General features: G+C 56.3%; 1 protein-coding gene across 1 annotated transcript in view; it reads left to right on the top strand.

The window, feature by feature from the left end:
* The first annotated feature begins 5,183 nt into the window (after nt 1–5,183).
* Nucleotides 5,184–25,854, top strand: part of EEIG1 (estrogen-induced osteoclastogenesis regulator 1) — a 39,947-nt gene continuing 19,276 nt past the window's right edge. Inside the window, exon 1 of the mRNA XM_008006105.3 lies at nt 5,184–6,190. Within this exon, the coding sequence (XP_008004296.3) occupies nt 6,045–6,190 (146 nt within the window). The 5' untranslated portion in view covers nt 5,184–6,044. The remainder of the gene's footprint in view (nt 6,191–25,854) is intronic.

Genomic DNA, 25,854 nt, shown 5'->3' with positions numbered 1-25,854 from the left:
GCCCAGGCTGGAGTGCAGCAATCCTGACTCACTGCGACCTCTGCCTCCCGGATTCAAGCCATTCTCCTGCCTCACCCTCCCAGGTACCTGGGATTACAAGCGCCCCCCACCACACCCTGCTAATTTTTGTATTTTTAGTAGAGATGGGGTTTCCCCATGTTGGCCAAGCTGGTTTTGAACTGCTGACCTCAGGTGATCCACCCACCTCGGCCTCCCAAAGTGCTGGGATTACAGGCATGAGCTACCATGCCCAGCCCCTTTTTTAAATACACAGATTCTTTTTCTTTTTTAATTAAAAAAAAAAAAAAAAAAGAGGAGGGATCTCACTATGTTGCCCAGGCTGATCTCAAACTCCTGGGCTCAAGCCATCCAGCCATCCTCCTGCCTCAGCCTCCCAAAGTGCTGGGATTACAGGCATGAGCCACCATGGCCAGCCTATACATATAAATATATATATATACACATATATGGGTGTGTGTGTGCGTGTATATATATATAATTTAAATATTTATTTGTTTAGAGACACAGTCTTGCTGTGTTCACCAGAAGAGCCTGGACCTTTTGGGCTCAGGCTATCCACCCACCTCAGCCTTCCGCGTAGCTGCAATCACAGGTGCACACCACCACACCCAGCTAATTTTAAATTTTTTTGTACAGATGGGGGTCTTGCCATGTTGCCCAGGCTGGTCTTGAACTCCTGGGCTCAAGTGATCCACCACCTCAGTCTCCCAAAGTGCTGGGATTACAGGTGTGCGCTACCATGCATTCCTTTGACCACCATTTTTGGAGCATCAATTACGTGGCAGGCCCAGTACTGGACATGGGGACTCTACAGGAGAGGCATCTGACCCTGTGAAGCTCACGATCTAAAGGGAGACAGAGCTAAGGAAATGACATCATAAGGTTTTTCCAGGGCTAGATAAGGATAAAGATTCTCTAAGGCCCTCCCACTTTCTCCAGGTGAGATTGTATTCTGGAGCCTGCAGTCACATGGAATTCCTTCATTCCTCTCTACTCCTTCCCCACACCTAAGCCAGTACTTAGACTCCCTAACCTCCCAACTCCAAGAACCGTGGGACATTCAATCAAAATCAAAATAACTGGGAATATTCAAAAGGCTGTACATCCTTCCTGGGCTCTTTAGCTTTGACCATGACTTTCCATAACTATTATCATTGCTCAGCAAGTGCTGTCAGCGCTTCCTCTGAAATGGGTTCCCTTTCTCTTGCCATTGCTCTGTCTCCACCCTGGTTACCCTGCTCAGTCTCCCACTGGGATGGCTGCAATTGCCTCCTCAATGTCTGCCTACTTCTGTTCTTGCCCCCCTGCCAATCAATCCATTCTCAGCAGCCAGAAGGAGTGTTTAAAAATGTTAATTTGGGCTGAGGTGGGTGGATCACCTGAGGTCGGGAGTTCAAGACCTGCCTGACCAACATGGAGAAACCATGTCTCTACTAAAATATAACATTAGCTGGACGTGGTGGTGCATGCTTGTAATCCCAGCTACTTGGGAGGCTGAGGCAGGAGAATTTTTTGAACCCAGGAGGTGGAGGTTGTGGTGAGCCGAGATCGAGCCATTGCACTCCAGCCTAGGCAACAAGAGCAAAAACTCTGTCTCAAAAAAAAAAAAAAAAAAAAAAAAAAGTTAATTTGGCCAGGCACATGGTGCATGCCTGTAATCCCAGCACTTTGGGAGGCCAAGCCGGGTGGATCACCTGAAGTCAGGAGTTCGAGACCCGTCTGACCAAAATGGTGAAACCCGTCTCCACAAAATACAAAAAATTAGCCAGGCGTGGTGTCGCATGCCTATAATCTCAGCTACTTGGGAGGCTGAGGCAGGAGAATCACTTGAACCTGGGTGACAGAGGTTGCAGTGAGCTGAGATCGCACCATTGCACTCCAGCCTGTGCAACAAGAGCAAAACTCAGTCTCAAAAAAAAAAAGAAAAAAACCCATAAAAAATGTAAATTTGAATCCTGTCACCCTTCTGCCTGCTCACATGCTCCAGTGGTGTCCCCTGGGACTCAGAATAAACTCTAAACACCTGCTAGAGGTTGCAGTGAGCTGAGATCGCGCCACTGCACTACAGCCTGGGCAACAGAGTGAGACTGGGACTCAAAACAAAACAAAAAACACCTCCTAGGCTGACAAGGGCCCGTGCGCACAGGCCCGTTTGCCCCACCGCTCTCTGTCCCCTGTACTCACTCTATTCTAGTCACACGGAGTCCTCCAAACATGCCAGCTCATGCCTCTGTCCCCAGAGCTTCCTGTACCTGGGTCTGCCTTATTACTTGGGTCTTGGCTAAGATGACACCTCATAAAAGCCTTCCTTGACCACCCCATCTGTATCAGGACTCCCAACCCAATCATTCTCTGACCTTTCCCTGGGTTTCCTTCTCCAGACTACTTGCCTGTGGTCTGGCAAACAATTATCTTGTTTGGTACTAGGTTCCTTATGCATCTGGTCAGGGCCTCGGGGAGGTAGGACAGGCCATGCTTGGGAATATGGGGGACTGGGGAAGTGTGGAGCTCCCTACTCCTCTCACAGGCACAGCCTCTTGAAATCCTCGAAACATTCTGGAAAGGTGGAAATCCTGATTCCCATTTTACAGGTGAAGAAACGTGGCTGAGATGGGAAAGTTTACAGTATTCTTCAAGATTCCTTTCTACACATGCAAAGGTGCATCCAAAGCTTGTGTGGCATCGGTTGTCAATGGCAAAGTAGCCAGATTTTGAACTCAGCTCTGTTGCAAGTGGTCCCAGCCAACCATACCCAACCCCTTCCCAATTCAGAGACCTGAACCAAGGTCACACCACCACCATGCAGCACAGCCAGGATCCTAACTCAGGCTTGTCTCACCCAAATCTAGCACGCTGTCCTGGCACCACACTCTCCCCCTTCCCCAGGCACCATCAGGGAAATGAGGGAAGGGAAATTTCCTGGGTTCCCAGGCCACAGGCCGCAGAGAGATAAATACCCAACCCCAGCTAAGCCTGGCAGTCAGGCCCACCCTGCTTCCTGTTGCATGGCCCAAGTTTACTCAGGGTCATAGCTGAGAAGCCAGCCAGGCACTGGGATGTCCTTGACTGGTTCTCCACTCTGAAGTCCCCTCCTGGGGTCAGGTAGCCATAGGCTCTGCCCTTGTGGAGCATGCCCAGCCAAGATTAGTGAGGCGAGCACACCCCACACTGTGCAGCACAGTTTAGCACTCTGAGCCTGTGCTTCAGGGGCAAGACCCCAGGCAAGTGTTTTAAATTCCCTAGGCCTCAACTTCCCCATTTGCCAAAGGGGACACACAGTCGCACTGGAAGCTGCTGTTAACATTTTTCTTTAATCTGGTTAATTCTGTGATCTAAATTATGGGACAAACTGCAGAGAAGTATGGATTGCCACCCATCTTGCATCTGGGAAGCAGGAAGAAATCAGTCCTTGGTCACCACATGTCCAGACCTAACTCATCCCTAAGTCCAGTCAAACCTGTCTCTCAAAAGCCTCAGACCTATCCTCTTGCTTTCTCCACAATGCTGAGGTTGCACTGTCATGATCTCTTGCCTGCATCACCAACAGACTCCTCATCCACCCATTTCCCACCTTGTCCCCTTCACACTGCCTGCAGCTAGAGCAAGCTTCTTAGGACAAAAAGCAAATCCCGGCCTTGCCTGGTGGCTCACACCTGTAATTCCAGCCCTTTGGGAGGCCGAGGTGGGCGGATCACCTGAGGTCAGGAGTTTGAGACCAGCCTGGTGAACACGGTGAAACTCGGTCTGTACTACAAATATAAAATTAGCGGGATGGGGCGGCAGGCACCTGTAATCCCAGCTACTCAAGAGGCTGAGGCAGGAGAATTGCTTGAACCAGGGAGGCAGAGGTTGTAGTGAGCGGAGATTGAGCCATTGCACTCCAGCCTGGGCGACAAGAGTGAAACTCCATCTCAAAAAAAAAAAAAAAAAAAAAAAAAACCCGGCAAATCTGACCAGGACACTCTCCATCTCAACACGTGTCTGTGGCTTCCTCCTTACGGTCTACAAGACTTTGGGAGATCTGGCCTTGCCAGCCCCATCTCTTGCCCCTCTCTCAAACTGCCACAGTACAGCCAGATGTAGTTGCCCGAAACTTTCTGCGGGCACCACGATCTCCGGCCACCAGGTCTCTGGCAGCTCCCTGTGCCTGGACCCTGCGTGACTCAGGGCACGCATCCTGTGGATGGCTTGGGTCCCTTTGTTCGAGAAACTTTCTCTCTGAGTCTGGGCCCCAACCCATGTCAGGTGCCTCCTCTGAGCTCCCCTGGTTATATCCCCTGTTACAGCTCTTACCCATAGATTTGTCGCTGCCTGTGTCCCTGTCTGCTTCTCCACCTGGTGGTCTTGAGCTGCGAGCATTTGGAAGGGGCAAGCCCACCAGGCTCCCCACTAGGTCCTAGCCTGGCTCAGCGGACACTGTCCCTAAACATTTGGGGACTGGGTGAATGAACCACAATATGCCGAGGGGCCCAGGAGGTACAAGGCTTTCGAGTGGGCTCTGCCCCCAGAACAGCTAACTAGTCAGTGAGACCAGCCACGCTGGGCAAGAAACTAAAGGACAAGAGAAGGCTTAGATAGCAGCTTGGAATGTTACAAGCTGGGTCACAAGGCTGCGTAACGGACTGCGCCAGAGCTACCTCCTCGACGAAGCCTTCCAGACGCTTCTCTGCTCAGTGCTGAGGAGCACTAGAGATTCAGGGCGAGCAAGCGACCTGCCAGGGGCTCTCTGGGCGCCAGCTTTCTGAGAAAGGAGACTCGCTACCTTCTGGGCCTGCTTCAGGGTTCTACGAGCTCAAGTCTGGCGGGACCCTGGAAGGCCGCTGCAGCCACAAACTGTTTCTCCTTGTCATTGTTTCTTCTTTTCTTCTGCTCGCGCTCTCCCTGCCCCGCCAGCCCCGCGACCTCCCACTGCCTTCCCAGGGCCCCTCTCCCTTCCCTCAGCTCCGCCCTGCCCTAGGAGGCGGGCCCGGCCGCACGGTGCACCAATCCAAGCGCCCCGAACCGCCTCTGCCTCCCACGAGTCCCACCCCCCGCCGCCGCCCGCCAATCGCGCTGCGCGCCCGCCTCGCCGGGCCGCCCAATCGCGGGCGGACTGAGCCGCCGGCGCCCCGCCCCTGCCGCGCTCGGCGGCGGCTCGGCTGGCGGCCGCGCGGGGCCCAGGCATTCTCCAAGCGGCGCCGCGCAGCGTCGGGCTTTGGCTGCAGCGCCGTGGTCGCAGGGGGCGGCGCTGCTGCTCGAGGGGTACTGGGCGAGGCGGGCGCCACCGGCCGGGCCGAAGGGCGCCTCAGCTCCGCCGGGGCCCGCGGCGCGGGTCCCAGAACCAAGGAGGAGGCTGCGCCCCCGCTGCCCCGGGCCGGCCCGGTGCCTGCCCTGAGGAGGCCCGAGGCCAGACGTTCCCGGCCCGCAGCGACCCCGACGCGCCTCCTGGAGAGGCCCCCGAGCTCCCGGCAGCCCCCTGGGGGTGCCCCACCTTGCTGGGCTTTACCTGCGCTGGCCGCCCGGCACCCGGCTGCGGGGGCGTGAGCGGCAAGGGCACCTCCCCCGGCCGCCAGCGAGGCGGGGGCGGGGCCGCCCTCCGCCCTCAGCCTTACCGGCCCGCCAGCCTGCCCGCCGCCCTCAGTCTCACCGGTCCGCCCGTCGCGCCCGGCCGCGCGGCGTGAGCTCCTCGGAGATCGCGGCTCGGGATGCTGCCAGCCAGCGCGGCCGCTCGCGCGCAGCCCCGCACCCCCGTCCCTGCTTCTGCCTCCTGGGCCATGCACCGCTGTTTACATGCCGGTGAGGTCCCCGGCCGCTCCGAACCCCTCCGAGCCCCGGCTCCCCGAGGGTGAAGCCCGCCGGCGCGCGAACTGGACTGGTCGGTCGCTCAGACCTGGGGCCCCGGACTCCGATCTCCGCCGTCTCCGCCACCATCAGGGCGGGATCCGGCTCTGGTGTTTTGAGGAGGGGGTGTGGTGTAGGGAAAGGAATTCCATCCCTCCCCACCTTTTTTCGCCTTCGCGGCTTCAGACTCAGGGAACTCGCTCATGGCTTTCTTGATGAAGAAGAAGAAATTCAAATTCCAAACCACTTTCACCCTGGAGGAGCTGACTGCGGTTCCCTTCGTGAACGGGGTCCTCTTCTGCAAGGTCCGGCTCCTGGATGGAGGGGATTTTGTCAGCTTGTCGTCAAGGTAGGAGCTGGGTCGGTCGCGCCTGCAGCAGGAGGGGTGATGAGCGAAATCTAGACACTTGGCAAGTGTGGAAGGGCCCCTTGGGGCCGGGGTGGGGAGGATCCGGGGGATTCTATGTGCCTGGGGCAGGTTGCACAAGGCAGGACTGGGCCTGAGGCAGTTGGCAGGGTGCCAGGCAGCCGCCGCCAGCGGAATACCTGGGGGTCTAGTCTTTCAGCCTTTTCTTGGGGCCCTGCGTGCCGCCTGCAGTAGGCCCATTCTGCAGACTTGCATGTAGAGCCTATCAGGGATTTGTAGCCTGAGCGGGTGTGCAGGGAAGGAGTGTTCCAGACCACCTTGCACCCGAACTGGCCACTGGGGCTGTCATATGATTCAGAGTCCAGGCCAGCCACGGGTTCCCTGGCACCCCCAGGCGCCTGGGAAGGCCCGATCGCAGGCACTCCCTAGTCTGTCTGGAGGGAGATGGCTGGGTTTTGGCCTACCCAGCCCCCTCCTAGTGACTGTCCTCCTCTGGCTGGAGCTGGGCTGCTTTGCATTGCAAATGCCCTTATCGAGGAGGCTGCTGCCCTCTCTGAAAGAGGCTCCGTTGAGTTTGGTTTTGTGTTGTTCGCCCCCATTCTGGCAGGTCCAGCTGCCCAGCTTGTTGCTGAGTGCAACTGAGTTCCCAGGCTGTCCCTTGCCGATTGGGCCCACCTGGGGTCACATCGTCCTGGCCTGTCTCAGAAGAGCCTTGGAGTCCTACCGATGGGAGTGTGACTCTTGACTCTGTTACTTTATGGGCCTCCTCTTCTGGAAAGTGGGCCTAATACAGGTGGAGAAGCTGCAGCAGCTAGAACTTGGGGCAGGCCGGATGCTGTGGCTTACTCCTGTAATCCCAGCACTTTGGGAGGCCGATGTGGAAGACTTGCTTGAGGCCAGGAGTTCAAGACCAGCCTGGACAACACAGAGAGATTCCCATCTCTATTTTATTTTCTTTTTTGGGGGGACACAATTTAACACTGTTGCCCAGGCTGGAGTGCAGTGGCACAATCGTGGCTCACTGCAACCTCCACCTCCCGGGTTCAAGCAATTCTCATACCTCAGCCTTCTGAGTAGTTGGGATTACAGGTGCCTACCACCATGCCCAGCTAATTTTTTTTAAATTTTATTTATTTTTTAGATGGAGTCTCACTCTGTTGCCCAGGTTGGAATGCAGTGGCGCGATCTTGGCTCACTGCAACCTCCACTTCCTGGGTTCAAGCGATCCTCCTGCCTTAGCCTCCTCAGTAGCTGAGATTACAGGCACATGCCACCACGATCATTTTTTTTGTATTTTTGGTAGAAACGGGGTTTCACCATGTTGGCCAGGCTGGTCTCGAACTCCTGACCTCAAATGATCCACCCCCGCCCCTCGGCCTTCCAGAGTGCTGGAATTACAAGTGTGAGCTACTGCACCCAGCCTCTGTCTCTGTTTTTAAAAAATAAAATAGAATGGAGGCAGGGCCTGGCCGAGTGCCTGGGACAGGCTGCTTCCCTACCTGGTCTGCCCTTTGCTCCCCGGGCCTCCTTGTGGGCCCTGTTAGCCAGAGCTGCCTCCCTGTTCTGAGAGCCCATGTGTGCGTGTTATAGGCAGAGAAACTGAGGCCAGAAAGAGGAAGTCAGTGGCTTGCCAGGGACCTCGAAGGAGTCTGTTGTTAACTGAACTTCGCCGGTTTGGGGACCTGTTGGATGAATCCAGAGGTCAAACACTCTGCTGGGAGGAGGGGAAGGAAGGGGAACTGCACAGCCTAGCTCAGATTTAGGAATCTCCGGTGTGGACAGGGTGGGGTGCCTTTTCTGAGCATCGGCTCCCTGTTCTGTTGGGAGCTGCTTATCTGAGGAATTTGGACAAGGGCTGCCCTTTGTGGTGGGGGTGGCTGGCCTCCTTGGTTGCCTGGGAAGCCTGTGATCCTGAGGCCACCCACACAGCAGTCTGAGGTTTCAGAGAGAAGGCTGTGCTCACAGCTAGGGCCTGGAGTTGACTATTCACTGGCTGAGTGACATTGGGCAAGTTACCTAACCTCTCTGATTGCAAGAACCAGCAACCATTGGTGCTGGGCTCCCTGTTTTACTAGCACCTCTCACTTAAGCCCTGGACTGTGTCATGGAACAGGAGTGGAGGTGGGGGCTGCACAGGATTATTATCGCCATTTTAGAGAGGTGGAAACAGGCTCTGAGAGGAAATGATTTGCCTGAGTTGATTCAGTGAAGCCTGCATTCAACCCTTTTGTGCCTCTGAACTTCAGTTTCCTCTTCTGTAAAATGGGGATGTCATACCCACCTCTAGGGTATAGTTAATCTCTATGTTATGTCTGGCCCAGGCACACTGCTGCAGCAGTTATGACTTCTGTGGGTAGAGGGGCCCAGGCCTGGGCCCAGACCTTTCCCGGTCTTTGGTTGGGCGGGCGGTTGTGGGGGGAACCAGATCCAGTCTGCAGAGGGCCTGTGTGTGAGCTGGGAGTGGGGACAGGGTCTTGGATCCCATTGAGGAATATAAATTTTGAGCTCCAGGCTGAGGCCTTGCCTAACCTCCAGGCCCTGGAGCCACTGTCCCCCTACCTGTTGGCCTTTCCATTGCCCTAAACCTGCTTCCCCATTAGGGAAAGTGTGGGAAGTTCCAGGTCTTAGTCCACAGGGTCTGGATTTCACCTCTGTTTTCCCTTCTTCCCTCCTGGTAAGGGGCCTCGAATTCCCTGAATGCAGCTGAGCCCAAAGCATTTACCAGCCCTGTCCTGCATGCAACCTGGATGGGGCTGAGGAGGGAGGAACTGACACTGAGCTCCCGCAAAGCTGGCCAGTTAGTGGCCACCAGGCACCTGTTTGCTGCTGGGCAGGTGTGACTGGAGGCAGCAGACGGTGACATTGGAACCTGAGGCCAGTTTAGAGCTGCTTTAGCTTTTGCTGTGTTTTTGCCCAGTAGGTGGGGGTTCCTGGGTTCCTACCCCACCCACCCTGGTCTGCAGCCTGGGAACCCTACTTCACAGTCTGCCCCTCTAGCCAGTGAAGGCCCCATTGTTTCCAGGTTGGGGTAGGGTCTGGGGGAACTGGACCTGGTTAGATCCTGAGCCCAGATCAATAGCATATTTCCCCTACCCCCAGGAACCCCTGAGATGGCCCAGAGACCTGGTGGTGGCAGCATGAGTAGTGTCAGTGAAGCAGGCCCAAGGCCCCACTCCTGCAGCACCCACCCTCCTGGCTAGAGTGTTTCCCTGTGTGCTGGGTGCCTTGGCAACAGCTAGGTTCACCGCTCGCCTGACCCAATTTGAGCAGGTAGAGCAGGTGGTGCATCGGGCTGTTGCTCAGCCTCATCTTCCCGAGCCCTCCTTGAGAGCAGCGATCCTCAGGCTGCTGTGCTCTGAGCTCCTGCACTCTGTGCCAGGCAGTGTGCTGAGTGTTTTGCCGATGGTATTTCCATGAATCCTCTCAGCCATCTGGAGAGGCACCAAAGCCAGAGAGGTGAAGCCACATGCCAGAGGCCACCCGGGTGGTAAATGGCAGGTCAGAAATTAACACCTTTATCATTCTGTAAACCGCCCTTGATTGTACGCATTCTGTATGCTGGGGGCTTGCCTAGCCCCTCAGATAGATGATTATTTGAGGCTCTGCAGTCACCTACCCCATGGACTGATGACATTATCCCATTTATAGGTGAGGAAGCTGGGGTCAGGAAAACTGAAATGACTGGGTCTGTGCTACTCAGCTTGAAATTGCAGAGATGGGATTTGAATTTGGGCAGGTCCAGCTCTAAGGCCCTGTCTTGCCTTGATGGCAGTGGGCTAGAAGCAGCTGCAGACCCGTGTGACAGTCCCAGACCTTTGAGAAAGGCTCCATTCCATGGATTGGGTAGTTCAGGAAAGTCTAGAGCTGTGTAGTTAGGAGGCACCATGGTAGGTTTGGTGAGGTCCAAGGAAAAGAGTCCCCAGGACCTTTCAGGGGGTGGGGCTGAAGTCACTATTGTGGATTTGGGGCCAGGCCTGGGCTGGCACTGGGGCATGATGAACATTTGCCAAGGTCCCTGCCTGGAGGCCTCCCAGGCATATGTATCCACATGGCATCTGGGAGGCTTCCCAGGGGTCCTGGGAGAGAGGCAGAGGTCCTAGCCAAGTCTGGTGAGTCGGGGAGCTGCCAGCCTGTCCAAGGCAGCCCTTGGGCAGGAAGAATCCCAAACACCCAAGAGATCTCTGCTCGCAGCTGGCACCAGTCCTGTAGCCTGCCCCATGCATGTGGCTGGTGGTGCCAGGGAAGAGGAGTACAAGGGAGGCACTGACTTACCTCATAGCAAGTATTTTCTGGAGGAGATGGGCAGAGAGCATTTTCTCAGCCAACAGATGGGGAAACCGAGGCCTGCAGCAGAGAAGTGACTTGCTAGGGCCACTATAGGAGGAGCTGATGGCATAGCTGACTTGGGCCTGGCTCTGACCTCTGTCCCCTGTGTCTTAGTAACTCTCTGTATGAAGGAAGCAGACTGGGCCAGAACGGGGAGGGAGTCCTTCTGGAGTCCCCTTGCACTTTGTACTTGGGTGCCAGACTGTCCAAGAAGCAGACAGCCTGTGACTTAGAGGCCCCTTCTCTGGCCTTTCTTCTTTGGTAGGCTTGAATCCTCAGTGGGCTTTTGATTTGGGCAGTCTTTGGTGGACGCATGGCTGCCCACCACAAAGATGCTGCCTGCCTTCCATGGCACGGCTGGGATGGTGGCCCCAGAGGCATGGGTGGGGTTCTTTGAGTGTGAAGAAGGCCTTGGCCAGGTCGGTGCTGCAGCTGGGGGCCCCACGCCAGGCCTGGTCCCTGGGGAGGCCAGCCTGGCTGGGTCTTTCCTCACACTCCACACACGTGTGGCCAGAGCCTCCACCCCCCTGGTCCCTCACCCGCCCTTCTGGGAAAAGGCTATGGAATGCTGCTTGAATCCACCACCGGGGGAGGCCTGCTTGCAGGCACAGTTCAGAGCTCCAGGAGGGCAGGATGGAGGTGGACACAGAATTCCGTCCCTAGGGGCTGAGTGGAGCAGCGGCCGTGGAGGTTCAATGGGATTCTTAGATTGGCAGGGCACCCACTTTACTTCACAGAGCAGGAGCTCTGGAGGCTGACACACTGGGGAGGGAAAGGAGGCTGGTAGGCACGTGTGCCTGTTCCACTTTCCCTGAACACACCCTTTGTCTTGGGCTTTCGGAGGTGATCATGATTAGACAGCCCTGTTTCCATGGAGCTCCCAGCTAGGTGGGGGCAGTGAGCTTGGTGGCCATCGTGAAAGCTTCAGAGCCAGGCAGATCTAGGACATGTCCTTTTGCATCCCACTGGACCCCGGCAGGCCAACCGGGGGGCGCATTTCTGTCCAGGTGTCTGTCCATTTATTTGACAGATGTGGATCTAGCACTTAGCTCAGGCTGGGCATGGTCCTTGTCCTCATGTGGCACATCACTGAGATAGGGAGAGCTTCCTGGAAGAAGTGACCATTCCTGGGAGCCTTGAAGGCAGAGGGGAACTGGACAGGAAAGAGATCGGGATAAGCCTTTGGCATAGAGGCCCCTGGCCGACAGGCACTTGTTCCCAGGGTCAGGCGAGGAGCTGGGGTACGGGGAGGGTGGAGGAGGGGATGGAGTACGTTAGGGTAACGGGTGGCCAAGCTGGTGTGTTCCTGGCCTCAGGAGTACCTACCCAGGGGCAGTGGCCTGGTTGCCAGGTGGAGAAGGTGCAGAGGCCTGTCCTGCACCCAGGGAGGGGCAATGGGAATTGGCTGGCAGGTACTGCTAGCCTGGCAGTAGCAGGCAGAGGAGTAGGCAGATTGGAAAGAGGGCTGGCAGGCAGAGTGGGCAAGTGGGCTTTCTCAACCGCAGGGCTGGCATCATGCCTAGTACTTAGTAAGTGCCGGGAGATGGATAGGGGCACAGTGGCCAAATGTAGCCAGGGGTTGTCGACCCTTGTAGTGCGCCAGTCGTTTGTGATTGCATGAAAATCTAGACTTCCCATTTGTTTTAAGTTGGAAGATCTGGCAACAGTGCTCTGTGGCGGCGTTTGGCTCAAGGGGCTTTCTAGCTGCCTCTTGACATGGGCTGCCCGCTGAGTTCCCCTGACCCCGCAGCATGCCTTAGATCCCTGATGTGTGCTGCCTTAGGCCAGCCTGGTCCCCTGGGTGCCATAGAAGGCCTTCCAGGTGCAGACTGGGGGCACAAGGAGGCAGAGTGGCCTGTGGAGAGAAGCCCTGCTGGCAGAAGTGGGCAGGGCTGGGTGGCCTCAGAGGCCAGCCTGGGCAGCAAAGCTGTGGCACCAGGCCATCTGCTGGTTCCCGCGAGGTCAGACTATACTGCTGGTGGCTGTGGGGAAGCCTGAAGCTGCCCTGACTGTGCCTGGCCTTGGTGTCTGCTCCTTGGACCTAGCCTTTGCTGCCAGCTGGCTACACTGTTGGCAGGTGCCACCCTGGCAGCCCCTGTTGCCTACCTGCCAGCCTGGCAGCAGCCCTGACCCGAGATGATCTGGCTTCGTGGAGCCAGGCTATTTCCCGAGGCCTGTTCCTCGCTTCAAGCTCCATCTTGGGAGCTGCTCTGGCTAGAGGCTCTTAGCAGCAACCACATCATGTGCTTGAGGGCCCTGCATGTCCAGGGGTGGCAGGGGGCCCTGAGTCCCTTTGAACCCTGCTTGTTCAGTACCTGGGAGTCCTGACTTGCATTTGGGAGGCCCTACTTGCACCTTGGGATGGCTGCTGGCATGTCTGCTAAGGGGTCAGGAGCCGACGGACTCTTTGTGTGGCATCTGGTGACTGCTATGCGGTGACCCTTCAGTCACTTGCTTGCTGCTGGGGACAGGCAGTAATATCTTCAGCACAACCAGTTTAGATGTATCCTCATCTTACCAGGGAGCCCCAGGAAGGTTTAAGCAGGGGAGAGACACCAGATATGCTTAGAAAGAGACCCAGAATTAATGTAGGGTGGGGAGGTTGTTGCTCTGTATTATCACCTCCCTGGCAAGTGCTTTGGATTGTGGGGACTCCAGATATGCCCTGGGACCGGTCAGCCACCCACTGTGAGGTCAGACTGCTGTCCATGGCTCAGTAAGGCCCGAAGCTGCCCAACCTATGGCCGGCTTGTGTGTCTGCATAGGGCTGTGGTGGCAAAGCCTGGGTCTCTGCCCTGAGCCTCTTTTGGCACCCAGGGCTTGGAAGAGCTCTCACATGCAGGCCTGAAGCTGCCCACACCCCCACCCTGCCCGGTCCTCCGTCCCGCCAGCCAGCTGGTTTCGGTGGCTGAGAAGAAGAGCTCTGACAGAGGCCTTTCTGCCTGCTTGTTCTGCCTCCCTGCCTCCGGGCCTGCGGAAGATGTTCCCATCCTGCTTCTGCCACTTGCTGCCTGTGTGACCTTGGGCAAGGGACTTGGCCTTCAAGCCTCGGTGACCGCCCCTGTGAAGCAGGGCTGCCAGTGCCTGCCTCCTAGTGCTCTCAGAGGACGCAGTGAGATAATGTCTGTCAGACGCCCAGCGTGGCTCCTGGCATACGGTGCACACGCTGCATGTGCTACAGTCTGTCCTCCTGTGCCCAGGCAGTTATGGCAGGGTCAGTGCCCCTGCATGGCCGCTGGCACTCCTGTGTGGGCCAGGACTGATGAGGTGCTGCTGGGAGAGGGCACTTTTCACTCAGGGCAGGGGTGGGGGTGGGCGAGGAGCACACCAGGTGTCTGAGCTCAGGGTCCCCAGTGGGGTCTGCATGTTTTCTTGTCCCTGTTTTGGCTTGAACTTGCCCCACGGGGGGATGCTTTGCTGTGAGCCAGTGCGAGTTGGAGCGTTCCTGCTGGGCGGGCCCAGGCTGGGCTGAGGGGCTTTAGGTGAGGGAAGAGGCCATCTGCACAGCCGGCTCTGGGACCCGCTCTGGCAGGCAGAAGACAGCCTCCACGGAGGCAGAGGGCACTGGCTGTCAGGTTGCTGGTGGGCAGGCGTGTGGGTGAGAGAGACAGCGGCCCCTCGGAACATGGGAGGCCCCGCCACTCCCAGCCTTAGGCTGGCCTTGTTGGCTTCCACTACTCCTCGCCCTTCTGGTTTCTGTGCCTTTGTTCCTGCAGTTACTTCTTCCTCAAGTTCCCTTCCCCCACTTCTCTGCTCACTGAATTTCTTCTCAGTCGAAGAGTCACCTCCTCCAGGAAGCCTTCCCTGGCCTCTTTTGGCCTTGTACACTCTCTGTGGGCCCTCATCTCAGGGCACTGCAGTCTCTGTCCACATCTCTAGCTCATTCCCCAGACTGTGGGCCTTTCATGGGCAGGAGTAGTCCTTGCATCATGCTTCTTGGTCTTGGGGCTTCCTGCTGTGGGTTGGCACTGTTCTGGTGCCGGGGCTTTTCTGCCCTGGCTCTGAAACAGTGTGAGTGCTGGTGCGGGACCTCACTGTGGCTGCTGCCAGCTGCTGGACCCACCCCCGCACCCCCCATTCCCTCTTCAGGCCCGAGGTGTCAGTCTGTGTCAGGAACAGCCTTCACTTGCATACCGGACAGCTGGGTGCCTCCGTGGGCTCAGAGGCTGCAATTGAGAGGCAACTGGGGGCATCAGTGGTTTGGGTGGGGTGGGCTCCTCTGCATGGGGTAGGGATGCTCATAGCAAGCAGAATGGGAAGGAGGAGGGGGCTGAGGCCTGACTCCAAGCATGGCAATTGGACCTTGGCAGTTGCTTGATTTCTCTGTGACTGTGACTAAAGGCCTTGTCCTCTCAGCCTCAGCTTCCTCCTCCATCAAACAGGGCTGGTCAGGAGGGCTCCCTACTCAGCACAGGGCCAGGCACCTGGCAGCTAAAAACAGACTAACCCTGCCCAGAGAGGGGGTGGCCGCCTGGTGCTCAGGGAGGGCAGAAGTCTGGGTGCTAAACGCTCTTACCTCTTACCACTTCCTCTCTGAGCAGACTCTGCAGGTGTGGGGCAGCATACCTATGGCTCCTTGGTCCCCCTAGGCTCCCCCCAGACAATTTTTTGGGCACCTTCTGGGTGCGGGGCTCAGGCTGGGCCCTGGAGATGTGGCCCCCACCCCTGCAGGGCCCTTCAATGAGGGGAGGTGCACAAATCCAATCAGTGGTATGGCTACGGGCCCTGGGGAGGTAATGCTGGGCTCGGTTCTGGGGCATGAGTAGGATTAGCAGGTGGCAGGTAAAAGAGCAGCCTGCGACAGAGGCATGGCAAGGGCAAGCATGCTGAGCGGGAAAGAGGGGTCAGCGGGCCTGGGAGGGAGCTTGAAGTCAGGAGGAGTCAAGGGGAGGGGTTTGGACTGTACCTGGAGGGGTGGGAGCCACAGAAGGGTGTGAATTTGAGTCACATTTGTAGTTTAGAACCACCAAGGGCAGCCATGGGGTTGATTGCTTGGGGCTGCAGGTTGCAGAAGGGCAGGTGACTGTCAGCTGAGAAGGGCGGGTTTCCACCTCTGTCATCATGGAATTACTCAAAACAAAACCTGAGGCATACTGTGCAGTGCTGAGGATGAACAAGCTGCCGCCACTCACAGCAGGAACCAGTCTGACAAACAACGTTGAGCAAAGAAAGCCGGGGACAAAAGAGTGTATGATGCGGCCGGGCGCGGTGGCTCACTCCTGTAATCCCAGCACTTTGGGAGGCCGAGGTGGGAGGATCATTTGAGGTCAGTAGTTCAAAACCAGCCTGACCAACATGGTGAAACCCCGTCTCTACTAAAAATACAAAAAAATTAGCCGGGCATGATGGCACCTGCCTGTAATCCCAGCTACTTAGGAGGCTGAGGAGGCAGGAGAATCACTTGAACTCGGGAGGCAAAGGCTGCAGTGTGCAGAGATCGCGCCACTGCACTCCAGCCTAGGCGACAGAGCGAGACTCTTGTCTCAAAAAAAAAAAAAAAATGTGTATGATACCATTTATACAGAGTTCAAAAACCTTTCTGATGCAAGTCAGGGTGGTGCTGTCTTTGCTGAGGGGAGTCATGTCTGGAAGGACCTTCCGGGGCCTGTAATATTCTGCTGCTTGGGGGTTGGTTTCATGGGTATGTTCTCTCTGAGAATCTGTGAGTTCTGCATGTCTCTGTGCCAAAAACAAGCCTCGAGATGCCCCACACTTTTGGGTGGTGCTGGGTGGATGCCTGAGTCCTCTAGACAAAAACGAGGCACCTTTTTGGGTGCCTGGAAGCCTGGAGGAGATCCTCGGGTGTTTTTCTTGGTCTTTCTGGTGAGGCAGCCTGAACCGTTCTGACCTGATAAGCATCACTCTTGTTTATGAGGCAGTAACTCATCCTGGCAGCTGCAAACAGTCTTCTCTGGTTGGAGATTTTCCTTCTGCCTCTTTCAAACTCCAGCAGGGCCTGCTGGGCTGTAGGGCTTGGCTATTCATGGGGAGGACGGGCTCCTGAGGCTGCCAGAGAACTAGATCTCTCTGAGCTTTGCTTTCCTCATCTGTGAAATGGGTTAATAAGGTCCTCCTTGATGCTTGGGTGAAATGGGTTAATGCCTGTTATGTGCCCATCATAGCCCCTGGCATGGAGTACGGGCTCAGTAAAGGCTGGCAGCGTTGGTATTCATCCAGAGCAGTTATTATAAGGACCCTAGGGGTGAGAGCAGAAACAAAAGGTCCATATTCCTCCCTCTGTCCCTGTAATTGTTTTTCTTCTCTCTTCCTGTGGTTCACCTATCCAGCAAACATTTGTGATTAGAACCAGGCCATTGCCTTGGCCAAGACAACCGTCCCTGCCTGGGCCCAGAGCCAGGGGAGACTGTTAGGCACATTCATCTCTCAGAGGAGTGCCGAGCACAGTGGGGTGAGGGAGAATTGCCATTCCGCCTGCTCTGCCCTGAACCCTGTCTTTGCGAAGGGGCGTTTGACTGTGCTCTCCCTAAATCCCAGGAGAAGGCCTGACCTTGGGGTGTAGCAGCCCCTAAGGGTTTTTTATGTTGGCCACACCCATCTTGGATACAGGCAAGACCAAGGCCAGGCTCTTGGGATGTGTCCCCAGTGTCTAGCACAGGCCTGACGTGTAGTAAGTGCTCAGTATATGCATGTGGAGTCCGTGAATGAAAGGCAAAGATCGGTCCAGGATTGGTCTGAGTCTTCAGGGAATCAGATGTCCGGGGAGGAGGTGGAGACCAGTGAGTCAGGGCCTCACGCTCCTGCCTGATGCTTAGCCCATGGTGGTTGGAATCTTAGAGAACTGATGAAGACGGCTAGGAACACAGGTCTGAGTCTGTGCAGGGCTGGGAGGAAAAGTGACTTTGGCGGAGTGGTTCATGATTATCTCCTAGTCACCTCAGAAGTCCAGGGAGCCTTAGGGCATATTGTATGGATCACTAGGAACAGCTGGGTGGCAGAGCCAGCAATGGCAGTGACCCCTGGCCCCTTGTACTCTGCAGAGAATATGGTCCTACCCTTCCATGAAGGTGGCATGAGAAGGCTTAGAGGAGCCCTTACAGGAACAGGAGTGTGAAGGGCGCTCATTTAGTCATTACTTACTGACCTACCATGTGCCTGGCGCCATCCTTGGGACAGGGAAAGCAGCAGTGAGCAAAACAGAGGCCCTTCTTCCAGGACCTGCACACTCTAGGAGACAGGAACCTAAGACCCAAGCCTAGAAGAGGAAACCTGCAATATGTAGGGGGTGCCCTTGGGATGGGCTGGGATGGAGGGTAAGGGTAGAGAGGACAGAGGCAGCCCCATGACTTGAGTCTAGTCATTCGAGGAGCCAGGCCCTGGGGATGGGAATCTGTTCCTCCTCTCTCTTCCCTTCCTCCTTGGGTGAATCAACCACCACCCAGGCATGAGTCAGCCAGGAGTGGCTCAGGCATGCCTAGGCCACCTGCTAGTCCCCCTCCCTGGATGTCCCAACCAGGGTGTCCCAGCCAGGTTTAAGATCTAAGGAAGCCAGGCTTGGTGGCTCACGCCTGTAATCCCAGGTACTCAGGAGGCTGAGGCAGGAGGATCATTTGAGCCCAGGAAACATAGTGAGACCCCTTACCTCAAAAAAAAAAAAAAAAAAGACCTGGGGAAATATCCTGATCCATGGTCCTGGGGTGGAGAACAGGGTGGGGGACTGGGTCAGGGCTTTTGCGTGCCCAGCTTCCTGCTGGACCGTCTGCCTCAGAGGGGAACTCAAGGTGCCTCTCAGTAGTTACTTCTGGGGGTCTGGTCCCTGCCCCCATTCAGCATGGGTGTCCACTGTGCCAGGTCCTATAGCAACTCCATGAGACAGGAACAGAACCGCAACTGAGGCCTAGAAAGGTCAAGTGTCCAGTGGGTGCCAAAGCCTGGCCTTGAGCCCCAGTCTCTGCTTCCCGATGCCTTGTGGGCAAGCCTGCTGGGAGACTGGTGGGTGCAAGAAGCGAAGTCCCCTGAGCAGAGCCAGCCCCGAAGCTCTGTGTTTGCTGTGGGCATGGGTCCTGGGGGAAGCTGCTACCACAGCCCAGCCTGACACCCGCTGTGTCTTCTTGCTTTGAACTGCTGGAGTCTTGGGCCCAACCCTGGCATGGGAGCCCAGCTTGCAGCTCTGGGGTCAGACAGCCGTGGCTTTAGGTCACAGCCCTCTCCCGGCCAGTAGACCTTGGGCAGATGACTTCCCTGTTCTGGGCCTCAATTTCCTTGGCTGCGATGGGATAATGGGCTGACAGCACCCATCTCCTAGGACTAGGTGTGGATTCTTGAGATCGGGGAGCGTCCTTGGCTCGGTGCCTGACATGCAGCAAGTGTTCAGGAGATGGAGGGCTCATCTTTGGAACTTCTGCAGGGCCTGCCTGCTGCAGGACGTTTTCCCACTTCTCCCTCCTAACTTGGGACCTCCTAACTTGGTCCCCAACACCAGCAGGTCTTGATGGATTTGGCTCAGAGCCACACCCCACTGGCCCCACACTTTGACCCAGTGACCATCCCTCCCTTGGCATAAACCTGGTCTCAAAGCCTCTTCCCTGGGATTGAGACTCGAGGTGAAGGGTCAGCCCACGCAGCACAGGGTCCACAGTCGCTAGCGTGACGGATGCCCATGCCACAATCTCCGGAGAATGGCTGCACTGCCTTGGCAGATTTTCCAGGGATTCTGCAAGATCAGGAAGTGGGGGTGGGTTCCTGAAGGGGGGCCTGGGAGTACAGACCACCCCTCACCTCCCATGTGACCTGCAGCAAGTGCCTGGACTCCCCGAGTGTCTGTTTCCTGGTCTGTGAAGTAGAGGCAGGAAGATGATGCTTGAGAATCACTCGGCACGCAGGAGGGTGCCTGGGAAACAGGAGCCAGGCTGAGCCATACTGGGTGCCAGGGGCATCTTTGCCCAGTTGCGTGGGATTCTTGGTTAAAGCCAGTAGTTTACTTTGGGTCCCTTCAGTGGCCTGCTCGCCTCTTGGGCTGTGAGGGCAAGAGGGTGATCATTTGTATCACTGGAGAATGGCATCCATAGGACGTTTGCCTGGGCAGTAGCTCAAGCCATCCGCACAACCTGACTCTGGGTACAGAGGACAGAGTAGGGCAGCCACTTGCCTGTGCTTGTAAAATAGGGATGCCCATACCTGCCTGCATGGGTTTTTTTTTTTTTTTTTGAGATGGGGTTTGCTATGTTGCCCAGGCTGGTCTTGAACTCCCGGGCTCAAGCAGTCCTCCAGTCTCAGCCTCTTTAGTAGCTGAGATTACAGGTACACACCACCATGCCCAACTTGTGTGGGGTTTTTTGAAGATCAGTCTCAAGGTTGCTGCTTGACTGGTGAGCAGCAGGATTCAGACCTAGATGTGTCTGATTCTAGAATCCTTTCACCTAACCTTGACGCTTTCCCAGCAAGCCTGAATGACCTGGCTTCCCTCCACTCTGCGCCCATGCCCTGCCCCTTTTCCGTCTTGGAGTTTCTGAAGCCCCAGTGGGCTGTCCACTCTGTGCTTCTTTGGGTCACTTGTGATGCCAGCCTCCCTCCTGGCCCACCTGCCAATCCCAGGCCACCACTAATAGGGGTGTCTTTGGCAGTGGAACAAAGAGTGTTTTGGGGCTGCCGAGTGGCTGCTCTGAGTGTTCCAGTGTCGGCCAGAGTGGCTTGGCTTCCAGAAACTTCTTGCTGCCTCCTTGCAGGAGGAGGTGCTGGCCATGCTAGGACTGTGAGCTGCTCCCCCTGAACCCCTGGCAGGAGCCAGACGCTGCTGTGCTGCCACGCTGGCTCTTCAACCCCTGGACAGATGCCTTGGCTGGTCCCCGGGGCAGGCTCCTCCCAGGCGGCTGTATTCTCTTCTCTTCGGGGAAGCACAAGGCAGATGTTGTCGATTTAAATTGTTTCCTTATTAGACTCTCTCTCTCCCCGGCCTGGGCTTGGTTTCATCAGCCGGGAACTCTGATTGCATCACTTTGCCGCTCACTTCTCTAGGAACCAGGCCAAGGCCTGGGAGAGCAGGCAGGGTGGGAGTGAGCGTAGCTGAGGGAGGGGCAGGCGAGGGACTTAAGTGATGGACTTAAGTGATGGGGCCCTGCTCTGGGGAACCAGCACTGTTAGGAACCCAGGAGCACAGCTGGAACCTGGAGTTCCACATGGCTGTCACAGCGGTACTGTCTCTTAGCTGGGTGCCCAGCTCCCTGCATCAGAATCACCTGGGAGCTTGTTTAAAAGGCCCTTTTAAGGCCTGCAGCAGTAGCATTCAACCAGGGTTGATTTGGCGATCCCTGGAGACATTTTTGGTTGTCACACCTGGGGCTGTGCTGCTGGCAGGGTGCTGCTAAACATCCCACAGTACACAGGACAGCCCCTCACAAAGAGAAACCCTGTCCTGCAGAGTCCATGGTTCTGACAGGGCTCACTGGGAATCTGCATTTCTCATGAGCCGGTGGAATGTTTTTTGGTTTTTGTTTTTTTTTTTGTTTTTTGTTTTTTGAGACGGAGTCTTGCTCTGTTACCCAGGCTGGAGTGGGATGGCGCGATCTCGGCTCACTGCAACCTCCGCCTCCCGGATTCAGGCGATTCTCCTGCCTCAGCCTCACGAGTAGCTGGGATTACAGGCACATGCCACCATGCCCAGCTAATTTTCATATTTTTAGTGGGGACGGGGTTTCATCGTGTTGTCCAAGGCTAGTCCCGAACTCCTGACCTCAGGTGATCCACCCGCCTCGGCCTCCCAAAGTGCTGGGATTACAGGTGTGAGCCACCACGCCTGGCTGCCAGTGGGTATTTTTATGTGAGAACCCCTGTCCTGCTGGACTTCACCCCTGTCTCTTTGCTTGTGAGTTTGAGCACCTGCCCCCCGAGGGCTTCGTGCTGGGTATGCAGTGGAGGTGAGGTGTGTGTCTCTGAGTACTGGAACTGGGAAGACGAAGTGGTGAGAGTGGGCATGGGGTCAGGCTGGAGCCCTGTCACAGAGACTGGACTGCCCCACTGATACCCTGATTCCCTTTTCCTGACTTTCTGCTCCTGTGAGGGTTGCCAGCCAGGCATGTACTTTTGCTCCAACTCTGAGGAGAGCCCCTGATGGACCCATTTGACCCCTGTCTGTAGGGATCCTGTGAGCCTGGCAGCCTGAGGCCAGGAGGTGACTCCCACAGCCCTACGGCACCTGGCCCCGCGTCACCCTGGTGATGGAGACCTGGGGTTGTCAGGGCTCTGGGATCTTGTCGCACCTGTTGGGCAGTAATGCTGGATCAGGCTGGGGCCAGGTGCTGGGGATGTGGCAGTGAGATGACCTCGGGACCACAGAGGCAGAATTCTCTGCATCCTCCCTCTGTTGAGCAGTGGAGAGAGGTGCTGTGGGACTACAGAGTCACCCCAACAGCCCTGTGTGATGGGCAGGTAGGTTGTCCTTTTACAGATGAGGAAGTTGAGGCTCACTGAGATGGGGTTCCCCAAGTCACTTGGTGGCCTCTCCTCCTCACCAGCCTCATCTACCCCCTGACTTTCCAGGGAGGCTCTTCCTGGGAGCCACCTCCCTCCTTCTGGGTCTTCCCTGTGCTGTTCCACTGCCTGGGACCTCCTTCCCCCGAGGTCTTCACTCAGCTGACCTCTGCCTGAGGTCCCGATTCTGATGTCACTGTCCAGGGAGCCTTCTCGGCCTCCTGCCCCCGGCCTGCTCTGTTCACAGCCCTCGTAGCTCCTTCTCCTTCCTGGGAGACTGGCGGTGACTGCAGTCATTCCTGTGTAATGACTGTGTCCCCCTCTCAACCAGGGGCTCCTCCAGGAGGTTGCTCGCATTGTGTCCCACACCCCAAGCCGGCACATAGTCAGTCCTCGTGGATGCATTGTAGAGGTCCCAGTCCAATTTGGGATATGGGTCCCTGTGTCTCCCCACACCACCCGGCGTGCTTCCTGGGATGGATCAGAGGATGGTCAACTCACTGGGCAGCCTTCCCAGGGCTGGGAGAGCTCCTGGAGAGTTCTGCTGGGCCAAGGACACCAGCCTGGTGGGGTGTTCTACTGTTTCCAGACAGCCCAGAAATAGCCAAATTCCGCTGCTGGGATGGCCACAGTGGCTGTGGTGGGTGCAGGGCTTGTCCCGCCTTGCTGAGATTTACATGTCTAATTGTATATCTTAAAGCTAAAAATGAAACCCAGTCTCTGTAATTACCTGTTCCTGGCAGCGGGTAGCTGGGGAAGCACGCCCTGCAACCCCAGGCCCAGGAGGGCCGTTCATCTCTGTCTCTTCCCAGGCAGGCAGCCAGCCCTGCCAGCAGGTCCCATGTACTGCTTGGGGTGACTCCACTTGGTACCTTGGGAGGACCCAGGCCTTGAACCAGGTAGCTGAGGGTTCAGATCCCTTTTGTTTCTAAGCAGCCTTCCTAACCCATACCCTTTTCTCATTTTCAATTTAAATTTCAATTATGGAAACAACTCTTGGACAGAAACGAAGAAAGTGTCTCTGATAACCCTTCCACCGCACCTTTGGTCAGACCTGCTCTGAGCTCCCCGCCTGCCTTCTGGCCGTTATCCCCTCACACCAGTGTGAATAAGCCTCTTGGCCAGGGAGCCTGAAGTCCAGGATTCTGGTTTAAAACAATCTCCTTCTCTGGACCTTGGTTCTATCATTTTAAAACTTCAGTTCTCCAGCCCAGATCTGGGCCACATTAGGGTAAGTGGGTGGTGGTGGGCAGTAAGGTGGGTCCGTAGTCCTATGATTTCGTTTTTCTCTTTTAATCGAGGTGGGATCTTGTTATGTTGCCCAGGCTGGTCTCCAACCCCGGTCTTCAAGTGAGTCTCCTGTCTTAGCCTCCCAGAGTGCTGGGATTACAGGCATGAGTCACCATGCCTGGCCTGTTTTCTTAATAAACATCTTATTTATAATTTTTCTTCATAGCTGCTCATTTTAGTTTTTTTACACTTTCCGCTTCCTGAGACAGGCAGCTGTTGTGCCTCTAGTCACTGCAGATGTGTGTTGGGTGCTGGCGTGCACAGCACCCAGCAGCCCAGGCCTGCCCTCTTAGCACTCGCAGACCATGGAGGTCACAGCCAGCTCTGGTGGCACTCAGCTCTCAGGACCCTGGGCCCTCCCCGAAGGGTCTCATAGTGCTGGGGTGAGGTCGTTCTGCAGAGTGGCATTTCCACCTGGGCCACAGTACAGTCCCCAGGACTGCCAGGGAGTGGGTTCCCTTCAGTCAGGTGTGCTTTAAGAAACGCTCACAACGGATACTTCCCGTTCAAAACAAAGAAAAAAGGGATACCCATGCCCCCCATCCTCATCCTTTCTGTTCTTCGTTACTCACCCGAATCTCCAGACACTCCAGTGGCCAGAGGTGGCCTTCATTTGCAATTTGATGTGGGCACCTCCTGTTTTCTGTGTGCTTGTGGGCATTTGCATATGTCACTTTAAAAAATTAAATAAAAATGGGGTCCTGTAGATCCCCTTCTGCATGTTCCCTTCCTGCAGGTCTGATGGGGCCATCCCTCTCTGCTGGGGAGCACAGCTCGCCCTTCATCCCCTCCTTCCCTTCTGGCATTGCCTGCTGGGTACCATCGAAGCAGTCCTCATTACTTCCCAACTTCTGCTGCCGTGACCAGTTGCATACACGTGGACACCGCGGGGACTGCCCCTCCATACAGCCCCTCTGTAAGCTTGGGACCAAGGCTGCCTCTCCAGTCTCCCTGGCCCACACCCACCCCGACACCCTCCACCCCAGCCACACTGGCCCCCAGCTCCTCCTTAAATGCGACAGACACATTCCTACCCCAGGGTCTTTGCACTTGCTGTTTCTCGTGCCCGGATTGCCCTTCCCCCAGGTATCTGTGGTATCTGTGGCCACTCGCTTCAGTCTTTGCTTAGATGTCACCTTCCTATGAAGACCTCCTCTGGCCTTCATTCCCTGGTGCCCCCATTGCCAGGGGTACTGTCTGCCTCCCTGGTTGGTTCCTTTTTCTCTTTTGCACCACAGGCTAGCTGGCATGCATTTGCCTGGGTTTGTCTGTCTGCCACCCACTGCCAGAGTATCAGCCCCTTGAAGGCAGGGATTTCTGTCTTCTCTGTTTATTGCTTGTGTTCCTAGAGCCTTCAGCAGTGCCTGGCACCTGCTGGGGACTTAATAAAAGGTTTCTGAATGGATCAAGGCTCTGAGATGTCCTCAATCCTGACCTGGCCAGCTCCCAACCTGGGGCTCATGGCTGCCTGCCTGGCATCCTCTTTCCTGCCTCTCATCACGAGCATCCTTCACCGCACCCTGACCTGATCCTGCATTCATCTCCCCCCATAATCCCTGCCCCATGCATGGGACCTCATGCCACCTGCCTGGGGGTGCCCAGCTGCTTCCCACCAGAGGGGCCCCGGGGCTGAGGGGGAGGCAGTGTGGGCTCTGAGTCAACTGCACTGCTGTGTCCCAGCTGTGACACAGGGTCTGGACACAGATGGCGCTGGGGTTGAGACTAGCTCTGCTGTGACTTCGGGTGAGTTACGCTGCATTTCTGAGCCTCACTGTCCTCAGCTGTAAAGTGGGCTGTGGTAGCAGTCACCTTTCAGTGTTGAAGAGTTCTTGGCCGCACACAGTAGGCCCTCAGGAGGTGGCCGTAGCTGCTGTGTTTTTTTCACCCTTGCTGTGACCTCTGGCCGTGGGCCAGGGTGAGGCTGCTTGCCTCTTCCCGTGGGAGTGGTGACTTCTAATAGGTGATTGTTCAGAGCCCTGTAGAAACAGGAGGGAGGCCCAGTGCGAACCCTGGGAGCTCTTCCCGTGGAGGTGGGGGATGTGCCTGTTACCTGAGCCAGGAGGGCTCCACGTGGCTTTCTCTGGCTTGGCCCTGGAACTGCAAATGGGCCTTAGGCTTCCTGGCTGGCGTTCCCACAGCAAACTCTCAAAAGGAAAGGGAGAAAGCCCACAATTCACTGTGAGCTTTTGTTCCCAAACACTAATCCCAATTCCACTGGGTGTTTCAACACGCCCAGAGCACTGAGCTGCCTCCCCAGGCCTCCAGCAGCTGCTTCCAACCCCAGGTGAAATGCGGGGACCCATGGCCACTCCCCGCCTTTCAAGCTTGGGCCTCTTCTGGCTGCCTGGGAAGTGTCTCTGCTCTCTTTGCCCTTCCACTCCCTTCCTCTGTGGCTGTTCTCAGCCTCTGCCTAAGCCACAGTCCACGGGGGCAAGACAGAGCCACTGTCAGAATCAGATGCAGTCTTCTCACACCCTTGAGGTCTGGCAGGACCTGCCCCTGCTCCTTCACCCATCTCATCCCCTCTGATCTCCTCCCAGCTCCTCTTCAGCCACCATCCTCTGCAGTAGTTTTCCACCTGCCAAGTGTGTTTCCACATCAGGGCC

This window comes from Chlorocebus sabaeus, chromosome 12, assembly GCF_047675955.1.
Source record: "Chlorocebus sabaeus isolate Y175 chromosome 12, mChlSab1.0.hap1, whole genome shotgun sequence".
NCBI lineage: Eukaryota > Metazoa > Chordata > Mammalia > Primates > Cercopithecidae > Chlorocebus > Chlorocebus sabaeus.
Note: the sequence above shows the minus strand (reverse complement) of the source record. Positions and strands in the feature narration are given on the sequence as shown.